Raw genomic sequence first — 27,718 nt, 5'->3', positions numbered from 1 at the left:
ATGTAACTGAATATAAACGGCTGCAATATGGCTGCAAATATAACTGAATATAAACTGCTGCAATATGGCTGCAAATATAAATCAATATAAACGGCTGCAATATGGCTGCAAATATAAATCAATATGAATATAATAAATGAATAGAACAAATTAAATGAAATGTTTCAGTAAAATAAAAAGAAACTAATATTTTCAAAAAGCTTCATCTTTATTTTAGCTAGCTAAAAACAAATTTCATGTTTTTTTTTTATTACCTTAAGTACTTAAACTAACAAGTAAAAAATGATTAAAATATACTGCAAAAAAAGTAAAAAATAAAGGGAAAACTTGGAGTTACAATGTGTTGTTTAAATGTTCCCTTAATTTTTTGTGCAGTGTGTATATAAGCATACTTTTAACAATTAGTCTAAAAAAATTACAAGCACAACAAAATGACAAAAACATTAACTATAATTTTATTGAAAGACAATAGAAAAAAGTAGCATAATAGCATGCATGTCATGATTATGGCAAGGTCAATGCAATCATGGATTAACATCTATGTTGATCCTGGAACATTATTTTTGTTTAAAAATGTTATCCATACCTATTCCCTACCCCTAAACACAACCATAACTGTAAATTATTCATAAAAAGAGAGGAATAATAGTTGGATAACTCTTATGTAGAAGGGCATAAACCTAACCGTAAACCTAAACTTGGACTTAAACATAGACGGTAAGCGTATCCCTTAATTCTGAATGGCTGATGGGAATGGAAATCCAGGATCAACATTAATGTAGACAAACATGAAATCAGGTTGGCGATAATAGCAGTAGTTAATTTTTTTATCACAGACTTTTTAGATAGAGTTATTAGTAACTAATAAAGTTATGGTAGCTAAAAACCTTAACTTTTTTCTGAATTTGATTGTAAGGCAATAATGTGGATCTTTTTTAAAGCTGCTTTGAAACAATAATTATTGTGAAAGGCACAATACAAATAAACTTGAATTGAGTTGAACTGAACTACAAACAAACACTAATAAAGGTTTTGACTCTCCACATCTTCAGGCTCAGCAGATGACTATGCAGGCGATGGCTATGGTGACCAGTCCAGTGTCCAGTCCACCAATGTCTCCTCTCACCAGTCCCCCAACCAGTCCTCCACCCACTCCCTACAGCACTCTTCCACCCAGCCCGTACCCCGCCATCCCTCCCAGCCCCTACGCAAACATCCCTCCCAGTCCTTACGCCCCGATGTCTGCATACAGCAGTCCACCAGTGACGCCCACACAGACCTTCGCCTCCACCCCCAACTACAACGCCAGCAGTGAGACCCTAAAGAAGAAGAGCAGCCCCCCAAACACACAGCCGCGGAGCAACACAAAAACACAGGTGACTGAATTGTTTGTTATGTGAATGTAAGTTATTATCATTTTATATTTGCCACTAATAGGTATGCCTTTTAAGTGAAATGTTCATGTTTTATTCTATATACACTACCTGACAAATGTCTTGTCGTCGATCCCAGTTGTGAGAGCAACAAATAACAACTTGACTTCTATTTATTTATTTGGAAAAGTGGCAGAAGGTAGATTTTTCTGATGAATCATCTGTTGAACTGCATCCCAATCATCACAAATACTGCAGAAGACCTATTGGAACCCGCATGGACCTGAGATTCTCATAGAAATCAGCCAAGTTTGGTGAAAGAAAGATCATGGTTTGGGGTTACATTCAGTATGGGGGCGTACGAGAGTTCTGCAGAGTGGATGGCTCAACAGCCTGGGGTATCAAGACATTTGTGCTGCCCATTACATTACAAACCACAGGAGAGGGCAAATTGTTCAGCAGGATAGCACTCATACTTCAGCCTCCACATCAAAGTTCCAGAAAGCAAAGAAGGTCAAGGTGCTCTAGGATTGGCCAGCCCAGTTACCAGACCTTTATATAAGCATATACAGACTTTACTGTCCTAAATAAATGAATAATAATCAAGGCATGATCATATTTTATTTTGGTAAATCTAGTGGTCTTTTCCTTTTATACTGTATAAGCCACTTCTGATACCAAATGATCAACTAGAAGTCAAGTTAGTATTTGTTGTTCCTAAAACTTGGATAGGTGACAAGACTTTTGTCAGGTAGTGTACTACTGACATCATGTCTTTAAACTTTTAAGCATGAGTATTATGATTTATATTTACTTAAGCTTTATAAATTGACAGTTGGTTAATCTGAAATATTTCATGTTAACCAGTAATATCTTTTAAAGTGGTCTCTCACACTGTAAAACATGCTGGGTTCCACACAATGGATCTGTGTGGGGACAGGATGAAGGAATAAAGTTAACGTATTAGTTTTTACAAATTTAAGTGGATTAAACATAAATGAATTAAGTTGTCTCCAAAAAACCTCAAGAATTGAGTTGTTTCAGCTCATTTTAAATAAGTAGTCCAAACAGACAGAAAACAAAACATTTTAGTGTACTTTTTTCCATAACTTTACAGCTGAAATTTAACATTGTAAACTACAATTTGAGTTTTGTTGCCTCTTTTGACTATTTGGTTTTGATATTACTAGTTATTATCACATATCTATATAAATTATCACATTGTTCTGAATTAAGAAACGGAACAATGTTTTTAACAATAGTTACTAATACAAAATATTTACTAGGCAGTAAATCATCATATTAAAAAAGATTTCTTAAATGTCATGTGACACTGAAGACTGCAGTAATGATGACTTAAGGATTATAATACATCACAGTATGTTTTTTATTTTACATTTCACAGAAACAAATTGTAACTTTATTTCTCATTTTATTGTATTTTTGAACAAATAGATTCTTAAAACATTTTAAAACATGTGTAATTAAAGACTATACAAAATGATGAGTATTTTTGTAACACAAGGGTCCTACAAAACGGGGTTGAGGATTCATGAGCAGTTCTTTGTTAATAAGTGTAGTCAGGCAGGCAATGGTCATTCACCGGTGCAAACAGGTACATACAAGATCATTCAGAAGCGTAGTCAAGAAAGAGATGGACGATGCAGGCGGCAGACAACGTAAACAATAAAACAAGACAAGGATAAGACAGAGAGACAAGCTTCGTAAAGTTACAGGGTTAATACAAACAAGACTCAGCAAAGTCTGTGTGTGTATGTGTTGTATATATAGTCTGTGTAATCAGTTCTTGAGTAGTTCCCAGCTGTGTGTGTGTAATCAAAGGAGAACTGGAACAGGTGTATGTGTGTGGTGCATGACAGGATTTGTAGTCCATATAATGACGGGCTTGTAGTCCTCCAGCAATCTATTTGGAATAGATCGCTGACTATTGTGACAATATTACATAACAAATCACATATGAATGATTTGTGCCTTTTTATTTGAGTAAATTGTACATTAGAAGGTCATTTAATGTTTGTTTTTTTTATTCTTATGCATAATTAGTATTCATTAATACTGTATTTTCAATGCCACAAATAAAATTGCGTTTTAATCAACTTTAGTAAATTCCAGTGCCTTTATTTTATTTGCTCTTATATTATTGTAAGAATCCTTTTGTTTTACTTTGGCAAACTGATTTTCAGGCTACTCCATCTAAAGGCTCATTAGGGAAGAAACAAGCCCCTGCTGCACCAATCAAACTTGACAGCAGGCCTGCAAAAAGACATGGTATATCAATTACGTTTACTCATATATATTACTGTGTTTTCAAAACTAATTAAACCAAAGCATTTGATGTAATTTCTGTGTATTTTTCATTCCATCTCTCAGCTCCAGTTGCAGTCACCGGTCCCATGCGCTCGACTCCAGCTCCTGGCACAGAGGTGGTCAAATATTCAGTCTCCAACTCTGAGCACATCGTTCCCAGCCACAACATTAAAGATATCATTAAGCAATATCAAACACCCACCCCAGAGCCTGCGCCGCTGAAACAGAAGTCTGTTATTTACTCCTGCTTATCATACAGTCAGATGATTTTATTGTCATTTCTACTAACTCAAATAATACCCTGCATCTTGACAGGAGAGATGGTAAAGGTTTTGTAAAGAAGAAGAACCCACATGACGAGGCAATGCAGATCCTAAAAACACAGATGGACAATCCTCCTCCTCCCCAGGTATGCTTTTACTCTTTTTCTCTGTGTTGCTTATCTACTTACCAATTAATATTTCTGAGCTGACAGACATTAATAATGATCATTTAACCGAGGTCCTATGAAATCAAAATAAAGTTAAAAAGATAAAACAAAAACGCTATTTATTGCTCTATGCCCCACCATCTCTTCATGTTTCAGTTGAATGTTCATCAAAAATAGAATAAAACTGCACATTTCAAAGCCCTTCACTGGACCTTAAATCATTTATCAGATATTTTTTCCACAAGGGGGCGCCTAACTCCATAGAACTGTATTTATTAGGCCACTTTATTAGGTACACTTTTTTAGTACCTGGTTGGATGCCGTTTTAACTGTCTTGAGTCTTAGGTAGATATTAAAAGAACAACATCAAATAGATTTGTTGGCTGCACACCTCCATAGTGTCAATCTCCCATTTTCACTCATCCTAAAGCTGCTCTATTAGATTGAGATCTGGTGATTGTTGAGGATGTTTGAGTGTGAGATGATTTGAGCTTTGTGACATGGTGTGTTTCGTGCTGAATGTAGCTATAAACTGTGGGTTCATGGTGGTCATATATAGATAGACTTGGTCCGCAACATTACTCAGGCAGGCTAAGGGTGTGCTTAACAACAAAACAGAGTGTGTATTTACACATGTCACGCTTGGTTTGAATGAGTCAAAATCAAGTTCGTTTACAACTTTGGTGCAGATTTTTTGGTCTCTGTCCACTTCTGTGCACACTCTGGTATGCTTAGTGTAAGGTGTGATTAGGAACTGACGTCAATCCGACACGTTTAGAGAAAGCCTTGCACATTTTGCGTAATCAGGATTCTGTAGTTTGAGTTATGCGCCCGTAGCGTATGCTGTTGCTAAGCAACCATTAGCCCTGTTTTCCAATGAACCAACACTAACAAACCCCAGTCTCTCGCACAGCTGATGGTTGCCACAGGAGCACAAGCATTCTGTCCAATAAACAGCTGATTTTAGCACACATGCAATTCTGTTTACATTTACATTTAGTCATTTAGCAGACGCTTTACAATTTTTGGTACACAAATATAGCTTTGTAAAACACAACTGCTCCAAATGAAAAAAAAAATCTACATCATGTTTAGTCTGGACTAAAGCAAGTGAATTTACCAAGTCTCCTGTTGTGAATACATCCTCAGTTGGTACTAAGGGGCCAAAAGTGTACCAAGAAAACCAAGTACCACCATTAAACCACTGATACAAGGCAAGATGTGTCCATATTTTAATGTTTAAGTCAAATTCTGACCCTACCATGCAAATGTCAAAGAAGAAATCATAAGGCTGGACAAATTTAGAAGTAATCTTATATAGTCCAATTTTGGTGGTCCCATGTGATTTGTAGCCTCAGTTTCTTAGCTGACTGAAGGGGCATCAGTGTGCTCTTCTTCGGCTTTAAGGTTTGCATTGCACTGCTTTTAGGTTTGCAGTATCTGTCTTGTTACTGGCCGAAATTTTCACTGCGTCATGTGTAATGATTTTGTGTAGAGACATGCTCCCACTCCGGCTGCTGTGTCGAGAGATGAAGGCCTTAAACCAACGAAAAGCAGCAAGAAGAAAGCCCCAGAACCTCCTCTGACTTTACCACCACCTGGTAAGCAACAAACATGCATATCATTTAGAAATATATGATGGTTTTATCTTTATTTTTAAATATTAAAATGGCAGTGATACAGTATTGTGGTACGTTATATATTTAGGGTAAGTAAGGTTATTCCTATATTTATTTTCTGTCATTTTAAAACTTGTATTAAATAATCAAATTAAAAGTGTCTGTTGATATATTTATAAAGTCACCAAAGGCGGTTGCACTTTGTATTTGTCAGAGAATTAAGAAAAATATGTTTCATGGTTAGCACAAACATGTTAAGCAGGTGTTAGGAATGATAAAGGATGAAGAAATGTTTCTTGAGCAGCATATCAGAAACTTATTTTATGTTAATATATATGAAAATTAAAATGATACTTACCCCAAAATTTGGACATTAGCATATAAATACATGTGTCCTTTTTGATCAGTGTCCAGAGATCTTCCAGTGGAAACTGAGAGCATCCAAACACCGCTGCACCGGAGCGGCACTGAGGAGCATTACACATATACAAATGTCCCCTGGAAAATTTACCTTAGGAAGGAGGTGTGTATTTGCAAGTGTCTTACTTTGGTTTGAGAAATGGACGACAGAAAATTGGGGAAATTTATTTTGATTTAAAACCCATTTGTGGTGGCACGGTGGCTCAGTTTTTTAGCACAGCAAGAAGGTAATTGGTTCGACTCCTGGCTGGGCCAGTTGGCATTTCTGTGTGGAGTTTGCATGTTCTCTGGGTGGTCCAGTTTCTCCCGCAGTCCAAACATATTCACTACAGGTGAATTGGATGAACTAAATTGATCATAGTGTATGAATGCGTGTGTAAATGTGAGGGTGTATGGGTGAGAGTTGGCAGTTCATTTCACTGTGACGACCCCTGATAAATCAGGGACTAAGTTTAAGAAAAAAGAAATGCATTTCCTTAGTTTACATACATTTCATGAGTTCACACTTAGCTGATTAATGATTATGAAGCATGTTTGGCATGCCGTCCCAGGAGAGAGTCCTGAGCTCATAAGAACCTTGAGCCCTGGGCTCCCTCCTGTTTGCAGGGCGATAGAGGAGTTTGAGCTCAGGTTGATCTCGAGAACCCCCTTGCTTGTGTATGGCGAATGTCAAAGTAGGAATTACTTTGGGGTGATATACTGCTGATTAGGCGCTCTTCTATGGGGTCCATTTGGTTTGGTCAATTTACTTATGTCACATGTCTTTTGCCTGTGGGAGGCACCCGGAGATCCTGGGGGAACATGTAAACTTTACACAGTAATGTCAACTTGGCCAGGTAAAGACTTTGACAGAACCAATGACAATCTTGTAGTGATATTATCAACTAACTTGCATCTCCTTTTTTCATCTGTTGTACCTGCTCAGTAGAACTTTCACTGAGATATTTTTAGACCATACATGCAAGTTATTGGACGCATATGCGGATGCGCAGTAAAAAAAAAAAGTGGGGAGACACTTAATAATTGTGGGGTCCTCAGTGGAAATTACACTCCTGTGTATGTGTGTGTCTGTGTGTGTTTCTGTCTTTGTATCTCTTAGTCTAACTTGTTGTTAATGAAGGACTAATGCTGCTGTACATGTGCTTTAGGTCTTCTACCCCAAAGACAGCTGGAACCATTTGCTAGTTCTGGACCTCATATTCAAACAGGTGGGACAAACTACATAAATAGTCCATTAGGCCAAAATAATGCTACATGTTCTTACTATCTACAAAAACAATTAAACAAATAAAAACACACATCAATATTAATATTGAGTTAAAAAATAAATAAATGACCAATTTAAGTTACATTTGTAAAAATCTGCAATATTATACACATTTTATGTCATAAATAAAAAATGCATTTTTCAACTATTATTTACAAGGGATTTTTACACTACCGTTCGAAAGTTTTGGTTCGTGTTTAATTTTTACTTCTTTCTTATGTTTACCAAAGTTGTGTTACAATAAGTGCTATAAATAACAGTAACATTGTGAGCTAGTATTATTATTATTAGTATTATATTAAAATGTGGTTACATTCATTATTTTTTACATTTTATTTTGTCCTGTTATTTTAGCAGCCGTTACTCTAGTTTGCAATGTCACATTATTTTAATATGAAATCATCCTAATATGCTGATTCAAAGCTCAAAAACATTAAATAGAATTAGAAATGTTGAAAACAGCTGTACTGCTTCATATTGAATGTTTTGATGAATTTTACATTTGAAACAGCAGCATTCATTTTATTTATATATACTGGAACTATGTGAAAGTATTTACTGTTCCTTTGGGTTTATTTTATGCATATTATAATTAATTAAAAAATATATAGATTACAGAATTTTGTATTCAAATATTTAGCCATTTCACGAATACATTTTGTTTCATTTTCCGTTCTGTAATTTTGTACCTTGTTTAAATGGTGTTTTTTTCAGATTGTTAATGACACATTTACAGAGGCCTGCGTGCGCATTACTAAAGAGGAGAGACAGAAGATGAAGTCCTTGTTTGGTGAGAAGGGAATGTAAATGAATTCAAATAATGTGTTGTATTTGCTTTTAAATCATTTTTTGAATTCATGTTTGATTCACAGCACAATATGGCATTGAGCCAAACACAGATGTTCAGGATGAGAGTGTAAAGAAAACCGTGATTGCAGCTGCCAGGGAGTCATGGGAGATTTATTTTTCCCGCCTCTTTCCTGCCTCTGTGAGTTCCTTTTCCTGGTGGACTGTTAGCAAGAATGCAGCAGTGTCTGATATGTCACCTGTATGTGTGTGTGTGTGCGTGTTTCTAGGGCAGTGTTGGTACTGGGGTGCAGGTGTTGGCAGTGTCACACACTGGTATCAAACTACTCAAGACTGTGAAAAGCAGCACTGCAGCTCCAGACTACTTCAGAGTGCTCCGACCATACAGGTGAGTCAGCCCAAAAACATGAAAAGAGTAGTTCTGCAGATTTTTAACCCATCATTTAGTCTATGTATTTACTTTTATTTTTTTATTTATTCAGTTTTTTTTTTATAAATTTCACTAATATTATTGTGTTGTAATAACAGTAAAATTAAAATGTTCATATGATTTATTTACAATACAGTTTGTAAAGTAATATTTTCTGTCTTTTAGTAGTTTTATTATATAAGAGACTTGCTTTGTTTACCAAATAAGTGCATCTAACTGGATTTGCATTGTAAACATTAAATTAAAAAAAGGTATAATTTTTTTATTTAATATATTAAGTTTTTAGTTATGATACTCCTAAAATCATTCCGCATAAATCTGTTTCTGTCTGGCCCTACTCATTAAAATATCTAAATAATTCCTATATTGAACACAAGGTCAACTCAATAATCATTATTATTTCAGCATTGAGAGAGAAAAAAACCTGTTAATGAAAAAAAGAACTTGTGTGTACACACATTTTGTGACTTAAGCAAAAATGTTTTGTGAGAAGCATAAATATGGAACATGTATGCAAGTATTATTGAACGAAACCCACTGACTTTCATATTTTTTGTAACTAATATGGATGTCAATGGCTGCATTTTTCAGCGTTCTTCGGAACATCTTTTTTTGATTCAACAGATGAAATAAATGATTAAAAGTTTAGAACCACGAGTGTGAGATTGTAATGAATTTTTTATTTTTTTGGGAGAAATATTGCTAAAAACCAACAGGCAATTGCTTGCCTCATATTCATTGTGCATATAAACAGTCACTTTAGATGGGGGGAAATTATCCAATTGTGACAGAATTATCAAATGGTTTCATTCTTCCCTTTATAATACGAAAAGTTCATTTAGGAAAACTTTTAACAGTTTGCAATATATACCAGCAGGCACAGGACTTCAACATGACTTCAGGTTGACGTTGTACGCTTAGATCAGGATTTTGTTATGGGTCAGAACCCAGCGTCAGGCTGACGTCATGTCCAACGTGTCCAGTGCCCAACGTCCAACCTAAAATCAACCAAATATTAATGTCTAATGATGTTACAGCTTGACATTATGTGGATGTTATCACAATTCCATCTATCAGTTGTTGGATTTTAGTTGTCATACCTGACAAATAGATGTCCGTATTTGATGTCAATATGACGTTGGTTTAAGGTGTTTGCTCGACGTTGGATTTTGGTCACTTTCCAACATAACCTAAAATCAACCAAATATCAACGTTATTTAACCTCAGTATAGGACATCAAAATAACATTGTCCCTAGATGCTTGCTAGACATTTTGGTCACCTGATGTCCCAATCTAAATCTAACCTATTATTAACGCCTTATGGCATTATCTAGCGCGACACGGTGGTGCAGTGGGTAGTGCTGTCACCTCACAGCAAGAAAGTTGCTGGTTTGAGCCTAGGCTGGGTCAGTTGGCATTTCTGTGTGGAGTTTGCATGTTCTTCCCATGTTCATGGGTTTCCTCAAGGTGCTCCGGTTTCCCCCACAGTCTAAAGACATGCACTGTAGGTGAATTGGGTAAGCTAAATTGTACGTAGTGCATGTGTTATGTCCTGGTCCTCCAGGTTGGTGGTTGGGTGTTGGGCTAATAGCTCACCTCATAAAAACTAGATGTTACGAAACACCAATATGGTGCGGCTAAATATCAACTTTGATATAAAATGGCCCTAGGAGTAAGTAAGTATGACATTGTGTGCCTGCTGGGTAGAGCCTTTAAACAGGTGATATGCTACGTTTGTAAAAAGCTCTAATAAACTCTGGCTCTCTCTCCCACAGTTACCTGGACATCTTATTTGTGACCATCCCCTCTCCAAACATGCTGGAGTTCAATCTGATGAATGAGAAATTGATTCTGTTTTCCGCCAAAGCTCCTCAGATCAAACAGATGGTCGATCTCTTCATCTCTCACCTCAAGAAGGTACAGAGGAGGCTTTGAATTCTCTTCTCCTCAGTTCCTAAGGTGCTTTTACACTGCCAAAGACGCCTCTGATTTTGGGTTAACATACAGCGTCTTACTTCTGACCTCATTCACAGGACTCGGAGTATGTTGTAGCAGAGAGAAACTTCATCACAGAGGACAGATCTCTTCTGAACTTCCATAAAGGAGATATCATTCGTCTGCAGGCAATGGATGGATTAGAGGAGGGTGAGAAATGCACTCAAATTTAATTTGAAAAAAATACAAAATACAGTATGAGGTGACACGGTGGCTCAGTATTTAGTACTGTTGCTTCACAGCAAGAAGGTCGCTGGTTCAAGTCCCAGCTGGGTCAGTTGTCATTTCTGTGTGGAGTTTGCATGTCCTCCCCATGTTCCCATGGGTTTTTTTGGGTGCTTTGGTTTCCCTCACAGTCCAAAGACATGCGCTATAGGTGAATCGAATAAACTAAATTGGCCATAGTGTATGAGTGTGTGTGTGAATGGGTGTTTCCCAGTACTGGGTTGCGGCTGGAAGGACATCCGCTGCATCAAACATATGCTGATAAGTTGGTGGTTCATTACGCTGTGGCGACCCCTGATAAATAAGGGACTAAGCTGAAGGAAAATGAATGAAGGAATACAGTACATATTGAAAATGTTGCATGCAGATACAATATAGCCTGGTCGGTCTCTTTGGTCATCTAACCAGAGATTGTTATGCATCCCTAAGTCGAGGATGAAATGCAGAGGTGACCGTGCCTTCGCAGTAGCTGGTCCTAGGTTGTGGAATGCTCTGCCCCTCTGTATTAGATCTGTTTCATTTTCTTGTCGGCTTAGTCTCTCTATTAATCCGGGGTCGCCACAACGGAATGAACCGCTGACTAAACCAGCTCGTTTTTACGCAGCGGATGCCCTTCCAGCCACAACCCATCTCTGGAAAACATCCACACACAAATACACACACACACTCATACACTACGGACAATTTAGCCAACCCAATTCACCTGTACCGCATGTCTCTGGACTGTGAGGGAAACCGATGCACCCGGAGGAAACCCACGCGAACGCAGGGAGAACATACAAACTCCACACAGAAACACCAACTGAGCTGAGGCTCGAACCAGCAACCCAGTGACCTTCTTGCTGTGAGGCGACAGCACTACCTACTGCGCCACTGCGTCGCCTCCTGTTGATTAATTTAATACAATTTTACACATTATAAACGCTTACAAGCCTCAGCTCTTATCCCTGATTTGTTTAATTTTGTGTCAGCAAACACTTAAAAATGACCGTGCAGTGAAAGATTCGAGAATTGAGCTCAAAATATTTACATTTCATCACAGAAACCGCTGTTAGCCTTGGAAATCGGCTCTCTGATACTGCGGGAAGTCAGTGAGAGGCTGTGGAGCTTTTGTAAAGTGCACGATCATGGCTATACATAAACTGCTGTGCGTGCACTTTAAAGGAAGAACTGTGACATTTTCATGGTGTGCGTGTGTGTTTGTGTTTCAGGTCAGAGTTACGGCTGCGTTGTGAAGAAAAAGGTCATCTACCTCGAGGAGCTGAAGAGAGGCACACCAGACTTTGGTTTGACGTTTAACAAGACTTTTTTATTATTTTTTATGTCTTATATTGTGTAACCAAACTGTAGATATTTTCTCAGGGGATAAAAATAGATATTTATTTCATACATGCTTTATAAAAAGGGATCCTATTATGTTCTCTAAGCTTTCACTATTTTGAGTGTGTAATGCTGCTGTTTGACCAAGAAAAAGCTGACAAAAGATTTAAGCTTAAAAGATGCACGAGTTACAATGTGTAACTGAGGCACAAGCTGTAAAGGCTTGGGACAGGGAAAAGAAGCTTAACTGTAATTAAGGAGACATAAAAAAATACAAATATGCATTTACAGCACAGTACAATAAATGGCGTGTGAGACATTTAACCTTGTATGAAGGGCATAACAGAACACTTTAATATGTTAAAAAACATAATTCAGGATTATATATACAGTTGAAGTAAGAATTATTAGCCCCCCTTTGATTTTTTCTTTCTTTTTAAATAAATAAATATGGAAAAAGTCTAATTTGCTTTATTTTGGCTAGAGTAAAAGCAGTTTTTTAATTTTTTTTTTAAACATTTTAAAGTCAAAATTATTAGGACATTTAAGCAATTTTTTTGATTGTCTACAGAACAAACCATCATTATACAATAACTTGCCTAATTACCCTAACCTGCCTAGTTAACCTAATTAACCTAGTTAAGCCTTCAAATGTCACTTTAAGCTGTATAGAAGTGTCTGAAAAATATCTAGTTAAATATTATTTACTGTCATCATGGCAAAGAGAAAATAAATCAGTTGTTAGAAATGAGTTATTAAAACTATAATGTTTAGAAATATGTTGAAGAAAATCTTCTCTCCATTAAACAGAAATTGGAACAAAAATAAACAGGGGGGCCAATAATTCTGACTTCAACTATATATATATATAATAAAAGAGTACACCCTATTTTGAAAAATTTATATTTTTATCCATTTCTCAGTGAATATATGCAATGTATTTTGGTGCGTTTTAACAAAACAGATTTATTAAACAAATAGATTTATTAAAATGATATTTTAGTTCCCAAACATCTTTATAAATATAAAGATAATACATTTAAATTAATGCACAAATTTTGCTAAAAAAATTACAAACTACAAAATTTTTAAAAATAATATTTAAAAATTGTTTGATATATATATATATATATATATATATATATATATATATATCAAACAATTTTATATATTTATATAAAATTTTATATATATATATATATATATATATGTGTGTGTGTATGTATGTATGTATGTATGTATATATATATATATATATATATATATATATATATATATATATATATATATATATATATATATTTATTTATTTATTTATTTATTTATTTATTTATTTTTTATTTTTTTTATTTTTATATATTTTTCCTTTACATATAAATTTGTGCGACTAGTTTTTGGAGCGTTATCATGAGTTATTTTATTAGATTAGCTACAGATTTGTCTTCGGTACTGACTAATCTAATGCATATGCACAAATATAATATTGCAAAACTTCCTATAGGAAAAATTAATTTAAATGACAAATTTCTGAGGAGTGTACTCATATATACAGAGCACTGTATATGCACTGTATAATTTTTTTTTATCATTAAAGAAATGAAAATTTTAAATCAGTTGTAAAATGACAGAGGATGTCTGGTAGGGAAAAAATAAATCCACCACAATAAACCCCACACTTACGGTCAACGTAAGCTTGTTAATGATAAATATAATGAAAAAAAAAAAATTCCCCCTCCTTACTCTAGTGCTAAATTCTCTGAGTACTAGCAGTTTCTGTGTATAATTATCACTTCTTGTGTGTTTTGCCTCTTCTTGTTGAATCGCTGAATACCTCCTCAATTGTAAATCGCATTGGACAAAAGCCTCTGCTAAAATGTCTAGTTGTAAATTAGTTCTGGATGTTATTTTCAGGCTGGAGGTATGGGGCGGTTCAAGGTCGGAGTGGAGCGTTTCCCATGGAGTGTGTGGTTCCTGTAGCTGCTCCTGATTTCCTGGGGCTCCCGGCAGAAAGGAGAGATGAGCCGAGAGACAGACAGGGCCGAGTGGCAGCATCAGGAGCAATCGCTCTTGCCGTGGCCTCCACTGCGGCTGCACATGAGCTAGACCCCTCACTAGAGGTAAATACAGCTGAAGTCAGAATATGGTCAATATAATTAGCCCCCTTAAAACTATTTATTCATTATCTTTTCGGCTTAGTCCATTTATTAATCTGGGGTCGCCACAGCAGAATGAACCGTCAATTTATCCAGCATATGTTTTACGTAGCGGATTCCCTTCCAGTTGCAACCCATCACTGGGAAACACGCGCACACACTCATTCACACACACACACACACACACACACACACACACACACACACACACACACACACTACGGACAATTTAGCCTACCCAATTCACCTATAGCTCATGTCTTTGGAATTATGGGGGAAACCGGAGCACCTGGAGGAAACCCACACCAACACAGGCAGAACATGCAAACTCCACACAGTAGTATCTTTAAAAAATTCTTTAATACTTCTAACTAATAACTCAAGAGGCTTAATAAGTCTTATTTCAACTGGATATGATGCAAACCCAGCTAATGAAAGTGCTGAAATGAAATCTTGGACTTTGCTCAGATTACAATGTTTGCTTAGTCTTTGAATAAATGTAAGGGCTGATTTTAGATATTGGAGTTGACTGACATGTTTGACCGATCATGCATTAATAATCTTGTGTGTTTTGTAATGGCCAGTCTGATGGATTCGGGGATTTCGGTGACTCTGAAGCTGAAGGAAATGTTGTTTTAGACAGCCAGTACAATATGGTGGAGTTTGCCAGGAAATATTTTAGAACATCAGATGGAAGCAAAAGGTGCTATTGCTGCTGTAATAATAATATACATATATAAATTATTAATTCAAAATCAGCCCAGCACAGTTAAACACACGACTGAATCCTGATCCTTTTCTTTTATTTGATTAGTGATTCATTCAGGGATAAGTCCAAAAAAGGTAAAGGAAGCAAAGACCCTGCAGAGATGGTGAAATTCAACAAGGTACTTTCCTGCCCACTATGTAACATATTTTAACATACATATAGCATAAATTACAATAAATATTATATAAATAAATAATACATTTGCAAATGTATATGTGGAAATACTACTGTTTAGGGTCAGAAAATGTTTTCAGGGGTAAAAATATATTTCAGACGCTTTAAACTGATCAAAAGTTAAACTAAAGACAATATTTATTTATTTATTTATTTAATTTAAAATAAATGCTACTTATTTTAATTTTTTATTTATTAAATAATCCTGAAAAAATAAATGAAAGAAATGGAAAAATGTATCACTGTATTCCACCAATTTATATTAACAATTTTAAACCAATAATAAATGTTTCCTCAACATTTAAATGGCTGCTGTTTTTCTCCAGAACCCCATCCTAGAATCCCTCATAGACTTCACTGACCCCAACATGAACCGGGTTGCTTCTGAAATTTTCCTAGGTGAGATGAGAGATACTTTACATCTACTCAGCCTGTTTTATTATGTTTGTTAGATGATGATTATTATCTCAATGTTTATTTGTGTGTGTGTTTGGTTTGTGTGTAGCCATAATGAAGTTCATGGGAGATCATCCTCTCAGAGGCCAATCAGAGCAGTTTGTGGTTTGCACTTTCCTGAAGGTAAAAATCAGCTGTGTTTGATATTTGGGTAACATTTTTACAATAAGTTAGTTAATGCTCATTAGTTAATGTTAGATGATGTATTTACTAACATGAACAAACAATACATTTAACACAGTATTTAATAATCTTTCTAAACATTAGTTAATGAAAATAAAGTTAATTATTAGTTTATGTTAACTCACTATGCATTAATTAATGTTATTACAAGGCTGTATTGAATACTAGCATCTGATTGGTCAGTTGTGACATTTCAAAGATATGTTATTCCCGGTTAACAACCTCTAAATAATGCAGGCTTATCTAGGAACTTCAATCACTTTGACCATCAGTGAATAACTTCAAATCAAAATATTTACATCCACGTTAGTATACATTAGTAACAATGTAATGCTCAGAAATTCATGTAAATTTCTATTTTTTATATTTTGTCTGTCAAAAAAAACTATTTAAATATGTAATACCTCTTGTTCTTGTGGCATTGAATTAATAAAGTATAAATATATAAATACTTTATCCACATTCAAATGTATCTGCTTGTCTGTCACAACATTGTTTTTGACTGTTTTGAACTGTTTGGCGCCATCTTGTGAATGAATAATATGTAGCTTGTCTATGCTTTATTCCAGGGGTGTCAAACTCAATTCCTGGAGGGCCGAAGCCCTGCACAGTTTAGTTTCAACCCTGCTCCAACACACTTACCTGTAGGTTTCAAACAAGCCTGAAGGACTCAATTACAGACATCCCAAGTTAGTAAAAAGTCATTTCCGGGGGATACAGAGTTGATTTGCTTAAGGTAGCGGATTAGTGTGTGCTCAAAAAGGGGGGTGGGGGGTAGTGAGTGACGTATCTGTGAAGGGGGGCGTGTGCGCGCGCGAGACGTACTTGAAGAGCGGTGGGGGTGAGTTGCGCACGACGTACCTGAAAAGCTAGTAGGGATGCAGTGGAGGGAAGGGTGGGCCACATATTTAAGGTACGGGCAGGAGACATGCGATTTCCGGAAGATTATCATTCATTTGCGGGCATCCGGGAGTGTCTATGCATTTCAGGGATACTCCTGCAACTTCCGGGAGACTTGGGATGTCTGCAATTAGTTTGATCAGGTGTGTTTAATTAGGGTTGGAACTAAACTGTGCAGAGCTGCGGCCCTTTTGGAACTGAGTTTGACACATGTGCTTTATTAGGTTAGTTTAGTTTCTGTCAATTTTGGTGCCATCTTGTGACTAAATAATCAGCTGTTTCGTTTCTGTTAGCTTTGCTTTAATTGAAAGGTTTAATAAACTATTATGGCTCAGAACAGTAATTTTGTGTCTAATTTTTATTTTTTTGTGGGAAATAGCCATGTAATAAGTGGGATAAAGTACATCCAGGAGGTTGTTTCCTAGGTGTACTTTATTTTTTTCTTGAAAAGCACAACTTTGGATTTTAACAATGGATTAGTAAATGTTGAACTATGATTAATAAATACTGAACCAGTATTGTTCATTATTAGTTCATGTTACTAAATAAATAAATTAACATTAAGTAATGAAACTGATATGTGTAACCAATAGTTTTAGCTTGACTTTTACTAAAATACTTCACTGTTTTTGTAGTTAACGGGTGAATATGGACTGATGAAGGATGAGGCGTACTGTCAGGTCCTCAAACAGATCACAGCCAATACCAGCTCGAAACCGTGAGCTACACTTTTGCTTGTTTGATTGGAGTCTGTTTTGTGTGTCGGCCTGAGAATGTGAGTGTTTTGCATGTGTTTTGTATTGCAGTGACAGCTGTCAGAAAGGCTGGCGCCTGCTCTACATTCTCACTGCATTTTACCGCTGTTCTGAAGTGCTCAAGCCTTTCCTACTCAAGTTCCTACGAGACGTCTGCAGGAGTCCAGAAGTGCACTTTCATGGTAATTATACACGATTGTCCTTCTATGAATTGTACACTTTCAGTACTTAATGTTGCCATTGGAGCATAAACAAAATCTGCAACAATAGATAGCACAAATCACTCTAGTCATTTCAGTAATTGGGAACTGTTTCTAAGCACACAAAAACACCTTGATTTTTAGTTATGAGTTTTCTTCTGGAAATGTACACACACATATTCCAAATTTAAATAATTACTTGCCCATTAGAAAAGAGCCTGTGTACGTTGTTTTAGCTGTTTCACAGAATAATATAAACGCACAATTTCATGCCTGTGTGATCAGAACACCATTTATCAGGTGCTTAATCTGACGCAGCTTTAAACCCATGTAGATGTTTTGTTTACTACTGATGGAGTAACAGAGGCACAAGCTATAAAGGCTTCACCCTATTGAGGAACGGGGGGCGGGGAGAAGCAGCTCATTTGCATTATAAGTGACACATGAAAATTGTATATTTTTGTTTCTATCAAAAAAGGGCATTTACAGTGTTGTTATAATGCATGATATGTGAGCTATTTTCAATCCAATAATACTATATTAAACTATACTATATTCAAATAGTATAGCAATCATCTAATATTACCCCTTTATTGTTTATTATCTCCAGGAATTGCTAAAACTTGTGAGCAGAACCTCAGGAAGACGTTTCAGTTCGGTGGCAGGAGTGTTTACCCCAGTAGCATGGAGCTTAAAGCCATCATGGTAAATGAATACAAAAATCCCTGCATATGCCACCTCACCTCTGTTTTGTTTACACAAACTACTGACACTATCGTTTGGGGTACTTTAAGATGTTAAAATATTTGTTTAGAAATTAAATTATACATTGTTACCAAGAAAAAACTGTTTTTATCAGTCAAGGAATCCTGAGAAAATGTATTGCATTTTTCACAAAACAGTGAGTACTTTACATGGAAGTCATCCAATTTTAATATGATTAAGACAATACTCTGATTAGGAGTCTACTATGTAAACAGCGATTTTTAATTACCTTAATCCAACTTAAGTCATAATCGAACTAAACAGAAATCGTATTAAGACTGTGGAGAATGTCTGTTTTAGTTGCATTATTGACGTGCAGTACAGACATGTAAACATCGCAATTAAACTATTATCATCGAGTAGGATTTTTGCCGCATTTTGTGACAGGAAATTCTATACACACATGGCTGTTTGACACTATATTCTACACCTACCGAGTCAAAGAAGGATCATAGACACACGAAATGCTGAATTTTTTTCCCATATGGTGTAAGCTATCAAATTCCATTAAAACAACACTCTTCCAGCAGTTCACAGTCGCATCCAATATCTCGTTTGTCATAGGCATGAAATGTTCCTAAATAAAAGTGAAAGTGGCAAACTGCAGTAAAAGGTGACAAATAAAAAAATTACATGAAGTCCGGAGGAAATGTGGATAGCGTGGTGACGCAATGACGGTAATCGAATTATGTGCTATAACATGTAAAATGCAGTCATGAAAGGAAAATTCAAAAAGCAACTCATGTAACCATCTTAATCATATTAGTGCCTTATTCAGATTAAGGCAATTAATTAGATTACTGATGTCCATGTAAACATGGAAACAATGCACATAAAAACAATTGCACATAAAATGCACACCAGTATGATTTCTGAATGATCCTTCTTCTAAAAATAAATCTTAACCATCACAGGAATAAATTACATTGTAGAACACTGTAGAAGCATGTTTCTGCTACAGAATACAAAAATAAAAAGGCAATTGCAGTTTTATGCCACAATTCTTAGATTAAAAATAAATTAAATGCAAGTATGAATTGCCAGATGCAAACTCAAAATTGTGAGTTAAGTTCCAAATCTTGAGATAAGAAATGTCTAAATGATGTGATTTAAAGTTACAATTTACACTTTTCTCATTTTTATTTTGTTAGTATGGTAATAAAATTGTATTATTTGTTCACAGTAGTATTGTATTGTACTGTAATTTATATATATATAAAAATTATACCTAAGGGTTTAATACCAAAAGCTTATTTTTACCATTTTTACCAGTCTTCTGTTCAGTAGTGTATGTCATACCTGTCAACATTGGGATGTGAAAATGAGGAATTCCCCATGACCCCCTTTAAAAAAATCGCCAAATTACTAAATATGCTCATTTGGAGCTGTTTTGTTGTAAATGAACAGTTAAGTGGTCAGTAATATGTTTTATTATTATTATTTACAAAAGAAAAAATAAATAGTATACATTAGCAGCAAATAAATTAGCAAACAGTTGAGCTTATTAAAATGAATAGCTATTATAATGAAATAGAATCAAATCTCTTTAGCCGTTTCCTCACTGGATAACTTACACAATATGATTAAAGAGCAACAAATGAATGATTTATTTAGATTTTTTCGTTTAATTACATTAATAACAGAGGTGTCACTTTAAAAATGCACACATCTAACATTAAAATGAAAGCATTCGACTGCTTTACGGTTAGCATTCGAACGGTTTATGCTCATTTAGGATGAAATTACTTGCATTTGAAAAAAAAAACACCAAGATCAACATCTTTAGATATTAATATTATTAATTATGTGTATATGTCTGCTTAAACACGCACCCAAAACCCTGACTTTTGCTTCGCTTCAAATCACGAGAATCCGCTTGGGAAACAGTCTATTTATCACTTTGGAGCGCGTCAGCTGACAGTCATGCAGCGCTATGACTGTTTTGAGGATCGCATATGATGGGGAGACGACACTTGTAATGAAAAGGAAGGGAATCGCGCCGTGTTTATGTCTATTTCAAAGTGTTTTTATGCCTAAGCAAAGCGAAAGGACAGAACAGACTCACATTTAAGAGCAAGGGGTGGCCCCTGGTGTTTCGGCTGTATGGGTTGCGTATAGGGAGGCTCGACTCTTTAATGTTTATTTGCCACCCTTCAGAGAAAGACTGAAAATCCGGGACAAATATCTTTACGGGATCATAGTGGGATAGAACTGTAAAATACAGGAGAATCCCGGGAAAGATGGGAGGGTTGACAGGTATGGTGTATGTGCTTGAATTAGACATTTATTTTGTTCTTATGTGTGTTTTCAGGCTGGTCGAAGCTCGAAGCGGCAGCTTTTTCTCTTTCCAGGAGGAATTGAGAGACATTTGAAGATCAAAACTTGCTCTGTAGGTCTCCTCATATGTGTTACTGCATGTGATTGTTTTTTAAGATTAATACCGATGTTGACGTGATGGGTGTGTGTTCAGGTGGCGCTGGATGTCATAGAGGAGTTGTGTTATGAGATGGCTTTACAAAGGCTGGAGGCCATGGATGAATACACAGTTTTCATAGTCACCAACAGAGGTACAGATGATGATTTTTCATCTCTATAATGGTCAATACTAACAACTGGATATTGATCAGTGTGTTATTCTGCATTGTACATCCTGTGGTTCAGTGGTTAGAAGCATAGACTAAACGCACGACTAATTAACGGCTAATCAGCTAAGGAGATGAGACAGTGAGCAGCGAGACCTAGCTGTCACTCAAGTAGCCACGCCCTTAATTATGCAGACTTAATAAAACTTAATAAAAACGAAATGGATGAGTTATAAATATTCACCCCCTCACAGTTGTCATGAAGGGTAATATTAGCTATTTGCACCAAAACCATTTTTTATACCAGGCTGTAAGATGTTTTTATCAGCTGTAAAATTAGCCAATTTACTACCCACATAGCAAAATTTCTCTGGCCCAGCTCTGACCCACACAATCAGGTTTTGCTTGGCCCACATGCCGCAGTGAATTACGGTACATGACTGGACCAAATCTGGCTTCCAGACAAGGGCCAAACACAGACCATATCTGGGCCAAGTCTCAGCCAAGTTAATAACTCATAACTGGGCCTGAACTGGGCCAGATAGGTTGGTGTGTCACGATTGCAATGAAATTGATAAACCCATGGAGTGATGCGCTTTAGGCACACTATGGGCACGCTTTTTCTCAAAGTGACCTGATTGGTAGAATTTTTTTTCTTTACTCAAAAATGATTTTAGTGTATTTTAAATGTGGGTCAAGACTGGCCAAACTCACATGGCCCACTTATCAAATTTTTTAATCTGGGCCAAATACTACGTTTTTCATCTGGCCCAAATCTTGTGTGCCGCCTTAAAAACGGTGCCACCTCTGCCAAACCCGGGCCATGTTTGGCCCACATGCTGTATGCCAGGGCCAGATGAATGCCTGCTGTGCCAGCTTTTTGACAAATCTGGGCCAGAATTCTTTGCTACTAGGGTATTGCACTCAGAGAATATCTGAATTTCCTGGATCCAGCCCCCAAAGGAGAGTCAGTGAATTGCATTTTCAGTTCTTCTGTATTGGCTTCACAAGGGAGAGCGGGAGGTTGCGGCTTGGTTAAAACATGTTCAGGCACAATGAGCCATAGTTCTCATATTTGTGATGCACATATATTTATAAACAAAAATTGAGAGGGGTTTGTTACAGTTTACACATATGATTTTTTTATTACACCTAATATATATGTTAAACATATCTTTAGCTTTTGCAGAAAAAAAACACTTTTTTTGAGATATTTTCTGAATTTAGCTTGTTTCATTAGGTATGGGTTTGAATGAAATGTTTTTGTTTTATTCTATAAAGGTCTGATAAGGTCTGACAGGTATAGAAGTATCTTGAAAAATATCTAGTCAAATATTATTTACTGTCATCATGGCAAAGATCAAATAAATCAGTTATTAGAAATGAGTTATTAAAACTATTATGTTTATAAATGTGTTGAAAAAATCTTCTCTGCATTAAACATAAATTGGGGAAAAAATAAAAAGTGGCTGATAATTCAGTTGGGATAATAATTCTTTAACTGTATCTATATAATTAACTCGTATGTTTTGGTGTTTTATCCAGGTCAGAATGTGCGTCCACTCAACAAGAGAGAATATATATTAGACATCGCAACAGAGGCAGAGCAGATCGATGCCAACTACAGCTTCTGGTTCAGACGGGTCATCTGGGCTCATCCGCTCAAGTTTGACAACGAACTCTGTGTCACCATGCACTATAACCAGGCAGGGCATCTAATAATTCATTTGAGCCACCACATTGTCCTGTCAATGTTCATACTCCAGTATTTAACTTTCATTGAGGGAAGAATAAAAGCTGACTTTAGACATGTTCTGGCACTGCATCTGCTCAGGCACAGTTTTAAGAAAATAATCATGACATATCAAGTACACTATTGTTTAAAAGTTGGGGGAAAATAGCATTTTCATTAAGTAAGAACGCATTAAATTGTACAGACGTGACAGAGAAAGAATTGATAATGCTAAAATATAATAATAAAATAATTAGTATAATTATTAAATACTTTGCACTTCAATCACCGTCTGGTTCAGCTCAGCTGCCTATGTAACGGAGGCCAGCTAGTGTGTGCTGTGCAGGTAAACTTCACTCCTCTGACCTCTAAAGGTGCTCTAGCAACAGACGCTAGAGGCCATGGTATTTAGCCTCCTTGGTAGAGCAACTGACTCCCATGCGGAAGGTCGCTTGTTCGATCCCAGCTCGGAGCAGGTTGGGCGGTGTAGAACCGGCGGGGTTACACCTAAACCATCCTCCGTAGACTACAGCGAATAATCCGGACTGCTAATCCTTCCTACATGGCACCCAGCACACTACCTGTTCGAACTGTTACTGTCTGGTCGGCGCTCGAGAACACCAAGCAAAGAAACAGCCAGACACAGGAAAAGTTTCTTTCCTCAGGCCATCTCTACCTCAAGAACAGTTAAATATTCCCCTACTGTGCAATAAATGTGCAATACTTTCTCATACGCATTTGTACACAGCACCTTATAACCTGTATATTTATAACTAATCTCTACATACAATTCAACATCCAGAATTTTTGACTAACTGCATCTCTGTTTAATGTTTATCATCTTTTTTTCTCATATTTATTTTGTGTTGTCACTTGTCACTTTATGTACACTGGAAGCTTCTGTAGCCAAAAGAAATTCATTGCGGGTGTGAAGTACACTTGGCAATAAAACTGATTCTGATAATTCTGAAATAGAAATTCTTGTAAATTATAATAATATTTATTCATTAACAGCATCTTTGGTCAAATTTCTACAACCCTAAGCTTTAGAACAGTGATGTAAATGCATCAGATTGCTGGAGCACATTTTACTGTGTGTGTCAACATTATTGAAATGCTGAACAGCACATTATTATTAAAAAATGTCAAATATATGTCTGTACAATCCTATTAAACTGTGTGTGTTTGTGTTTGCGCAGGTTCTGCCAGACTATCTGAAGGGTCTGTTGAATATTGTACCTCAGGGAAAGATCAGCGAACAGCAGTTTAACCAGTTTGCCAAACTCGCTGCTCTTCAACACCGAGCCAAAGACAGTCTCTACACTCCTACTATGTATGTTTTTTAATCGTTCTTTATCTGACTTTATTTGTATAAACATACCTGAACATCTCTTACATACGCGTACATTCTGACTGTGGCAATCCACCGCAATAGAATTTCAGCATCAGTCCACATTTCTCAGATTCTTCTTAGACAAGATTTTACAGTTCTGTGATTTTACTGTATGTTTAAAGGTTTAGGATCAGCAATGTCTCAAACAGCAAAAATTGAAAGATTGTAAAAAAATGTATACAGTTTATAATTTAAATGTCATTGATTCTTGTGATTCAGTGTTGAATATTTAGCCTCAATACTCCAGTCTTTCTCACATGATCCTACAGAAATCATTCTGATATATGACCCTGGACCACAAAACCAGTCATAAGTATCAGGGTTTTTTATTGAGGTTTATGTCACATGATGGGTGACATGGTGGCTCAGTGGTTAGCATTGTTGCCTCACAGCAAGAAGGTCACTGGTTTGTGTACAGGCTGGGCCAGTTGCCATTTTTATGTGGAGTTTGCATGTTTTCCCCATGTTGGTAAGTACTTAACTTTGTACATTACTAATCAAAAAACTATTTTTATATTAACAATATGAAAGATACAAAATATCTCCATGCAACATGATCTTGACTAAATATTCAAATGATGTTTAGCTTAAAAGAAAAATCCATCATTTTGACTCATACGATGTATATATGACTATTTTCAATAAAAATTTCATGCAACATTAGACATTTTTATTATTATTCAAGTTAAAAACAGTTTTTTGCTATCTAATATTTTTCAGGATTTTTTTAATACATTTTTCAGGAGTTTCTAAAATATATTTTCAGCATTAATATAAAAAAGATTATTTGTAACACTATTATTGTTGCTTCAGATTAATTGAATGCATCCATGCTGAATAAATTATATTATTATTATTATTGTCATTAAAATTAATAAATTGTATTATTATTTTATTCTTATTCACATTAATAAAAATATGATTAATATTATTATTATTATTACATTTTCAGCATTAATATGAAATAGAGATAATTTGAAACACCTATTATTGTTGCTTCAGATTAATTGATTGCAAACATGCTGAATAAATTCTATTATTATTATTGTCACTAAAATAAAAAAATGTATTATTTTATTAATAATAATATTATTAGATTTTTATTTGTAACACTAATAATGTCACTTCAGATTCATTCATTCATTCATTCATTTTCTTTTCGGCTTAGTCCCTTTATATATCAGGGGTCGCCACAGTGGAATGAACTGCCAACTTATTCAGCATTAGTTTTACACAGCAGATACCCTTCCAGCTGCAACCCAACACTGGGAAACACCCATACTCTCTTGCATTCATACACTACTGACAATTTAGCTTACCCAATTCACCTATAGTGCATGTCTTTGGACTTGTGGGGGAAACCGGAGCACCCGGAGAAAACTCACGCCAACACAGGGAGAATATGTGAACTCCACACAGAAATGCCAACTGGCCCAGCAGGGGCTTGACCTTCTTGTTGTGAGGCAATTGTGCTACCCACTGAGCCACCATGACACCCTCACTTCAGATTAATTGAATACATTTTCTAACTACTGACTCCAAACCTTTGATTAGTAATGCATGTTTCCTGTGGTATTTTTACAAGTAACATCTAAGATAAAGTTGAAATGCTAACGAAGAGTAACCTCTGGTGTTCCTCTGGGATTTTTCTAAGAAAACTATCTTTCCATTTATTTTCATTTAGAGCATATTGATTCTGTACTTTCTCTTCCTCTAGTCATGAGCTGATGGAGTACATCCCGGTTGAGATTTTTGGCAGGCAGATCCCTCAGCAGTGGATGCAACTGGTTGCTCAACATGTGCATGCTGTCCAGAGCCTGAACCCTCACCAGGCCAGATCCCAGTTCCTGGGTATTTTATTCTTGCTACGCTCAAAACATTATTCACTTCTTACCTTTTTATTAGCAGATATGACAAAAGTGCACTGTGCTTTGTTTCTGTGTGCACTTCAGGTTTGGTTTGTGCCTTTCCCATGTTTGGCTCGTCCTTCTTTTACATCCAAAGCAGCAGCAACAACACCATATCAGCACCATGCATCCTTGCTGTCAATCAAAACGGACTGCACTTCCTGCACAAAGACACTCATGTGCGTATGACACAAACACACATACGCATGCCATGAAAAAACTGTGTTTAAATTTACTTTGGAATTCTCCTTACGTCAAACTTTAAATAAAATGTGGATTTGCATATACAGTTGAAGTCAGAATTATTAGACCCCCTGTTTATTTTTTTCCCCAATTTCTGTTTAACGGAGAGAAGATTTTTTTTTCCAACACATTTCTAAACATTATAGTTTTAATAACTCATTGCTAATAACTGAATTATTTTATCTTTGCCATGATGACAGTAAATAATATTTGACTAAATATTTTTCAAGACACTTCTATAAAGCTTAAAGTGACATTTAAAGGCTTAATTAGGTTAACTAGGCAGGTTAGGGTAATTAGGCAAGGTATTGTATAATGATGGTTTGTTCTGTAGACTATCGAAATAAAATACAGCTTAAAGGGGCTAATAATTTTGACCTTAAAGTGTTTAAAAAAAAATTACCTGCTTTTATTCTAGCCAAAATAAAAATAAAACAAATAAGACTTTCTCCAGAAGAAAAAATATTATCAGACATACTGTGAAAATGTCCTTCCTCTGTTATATATTTGAAAACGGGAAAAAATTTAAAGGGGGGCTAATCATTCTGACTTCAACTGTAAGTAACCATTTATGATTTAATTAAGAAAATAATGTTAAAAAACACTAAATGCTTTAAATGTAACCATATTTGGAAGAGAAAAAAGAATGTAAAATATAAATGATAAGTATTTCTAAACATTTTGTAGTTTCAGTGGTTCACCTTCACTGTTAGAAGATGATCATGATGAATCCTGTCAAACCATAAACCAGTGATCTCAGAGCAGTTTTATAAATTGTTACCTTTTAAATGACATTTGTTCAATAAAAAAAGAAGAATTGTAGTTTATCATCTCATATAGACCTCTATAACCAGCCCGATCTCATGAGGAAATGTAACTTTTTGTAATGTATTTTCAGAAAGTGACTAATTTGTACAAACTTCATTTGTATGAAAATGTATGATTTTACCCCCTGAACACCATCATTATACCATGTTTATGATGAAAAAGTACTCGTACATAACAAAATAAACAATAATTCATAATATGAAACAATGACATTTTTATTTTGTCCATATGATATACAGTTGAAGTCGGAATTATTTGCCCCCCTTTGATTTTTTTTTTCTTTTTTAAATATTTCCCAAATGACGTTAACAGAGTTATAACAGAGCAAGGGAATTTTCATCGTATGTCTGATAATATTTTTTCTTCCATAAAAAGTATAATTTGCTTTATTTAGGCAAGAATAAAAGCAGTTTTTAATTTCTTAAAAGCTATTTTATAGACAAAATTATTAGCCCATTTAAGC

General features: G+C 35.6%; 1 protein-coding gene across 1 annotated transcript in view; it reads left to right on the top strand.

Moving 5' to 3' along the window:
* myo15ab (myosin XVAb) overlaps window positions 1-27,718 on the top strand; it is a 73,519-nt gene that overhangs the window by 42,804 nt on the left and 2,997 nt on the right. Inside the window, exons 38-64 of the mRNA XM_087236662.1 lie at window positions 1,053-1,376; window positions 3,578-3,662; window positions 3,765-3,930; window positions 4,017-4,110; window positions 5,627-5,732; window positions 6,158-6,273; window positions 7,319-7,378; window positions 8,152-8,227; window positions 8,310-8,425; window positions 8,514-8,632; window positions 10,451-10,592; window positions 10,709-10,820; window positions 12,107-12,181; window positions 14,127-14,332; window positions 14,953-15,071; window positions 15,183-15,255; window positions 15,638-15,710; window positions 15,817-15,890; window positions 17,486-17,568; window positions 17,657-17,787; window positions 18,416-18,510; window positions 20,882-20,959; window positions 21,041-21,137; window positions 22,698-22,858; window positions 24,084-24,217; window positions 25,995-26,128; window positions 26,230-26,363. Coding sequence (XP_087092788.1) covers window positions 1,053-1,376; window positions 3,578-3,662; window positions 3,765-3,930; window positions 4,017-4,110; window positions 5,627-5,732; window positions 6,158-6,273; window positions 7,319-7,378; window positions 8,152-8,227; window positions 8,310-8,425; window positions 8,514-8,632; window positions 10,451-10,592; window positions 10,709-10,820; window positions 12,107-12,181; window positions 14,127-14,332; window positions 14,953-15,071; window positions 15,183-15,255; window positions 15,638-15,710; window positions 15,817-15,890; window positions 17,486-17,568; window positions 17,657-17,787; window positions 18,416-18,510; window positions 20,882-20,959; window positions 21,041-21,137; window positions 22,698-22,858; window positions 24,084-24,217; window positions 25,995-26,128; window positions 26,230-26,363 — 3,183 coding nt within the window. The remainder of the gene's footprint in view (window positions 1-1,052; window positions 1,377-3,577; window positions 3,663-3,764; window positions 3,931-4,016; window positions 4,111-5,626; window positions 5,733-6,157; window positions 6,274-7,318; window positions 7,379-8,151; window positions 8,228-8,309; window positions 8,426-8,513; window positions 8,633-10,450; window positions 10,593-10,708; window positions 10,821-12,106; window positions 12,182-14,126; window positions 14,333-14,952; window positions 15,072-15,182; window positions 15,256-15,637; window positions 15,711-15,816; window positions 15,891-17,485; window positions 17,569-17,656; window positions 17,788-18,415; window positions 18,511-20,881; window positions 20,960-21,040; window positions 21,138-22,697; window positions 22,859-24,083; window positions 24,218-25,994; window positions 26,129-26,229; window positions 26,364-27,718) is intronic.

This window comes from Danio rerio, chromosome 1 (genome assembly GCF_052040795.2).
Source record: "Danio rerio strain M-AB ecotype USA chromosome 1, GRCz13ab, whole genome shotgun sequence".
In the NCBI taxonomy this organism is placed as follows: Eukaryota; Metazoa; Chordata; class Actinopteri; order Cypriniformes; family Danionidae; genus Danio; species Danio rerio.
This window is presented reverse-complemented; position numbering and strand designations above follow the sequence as displayed.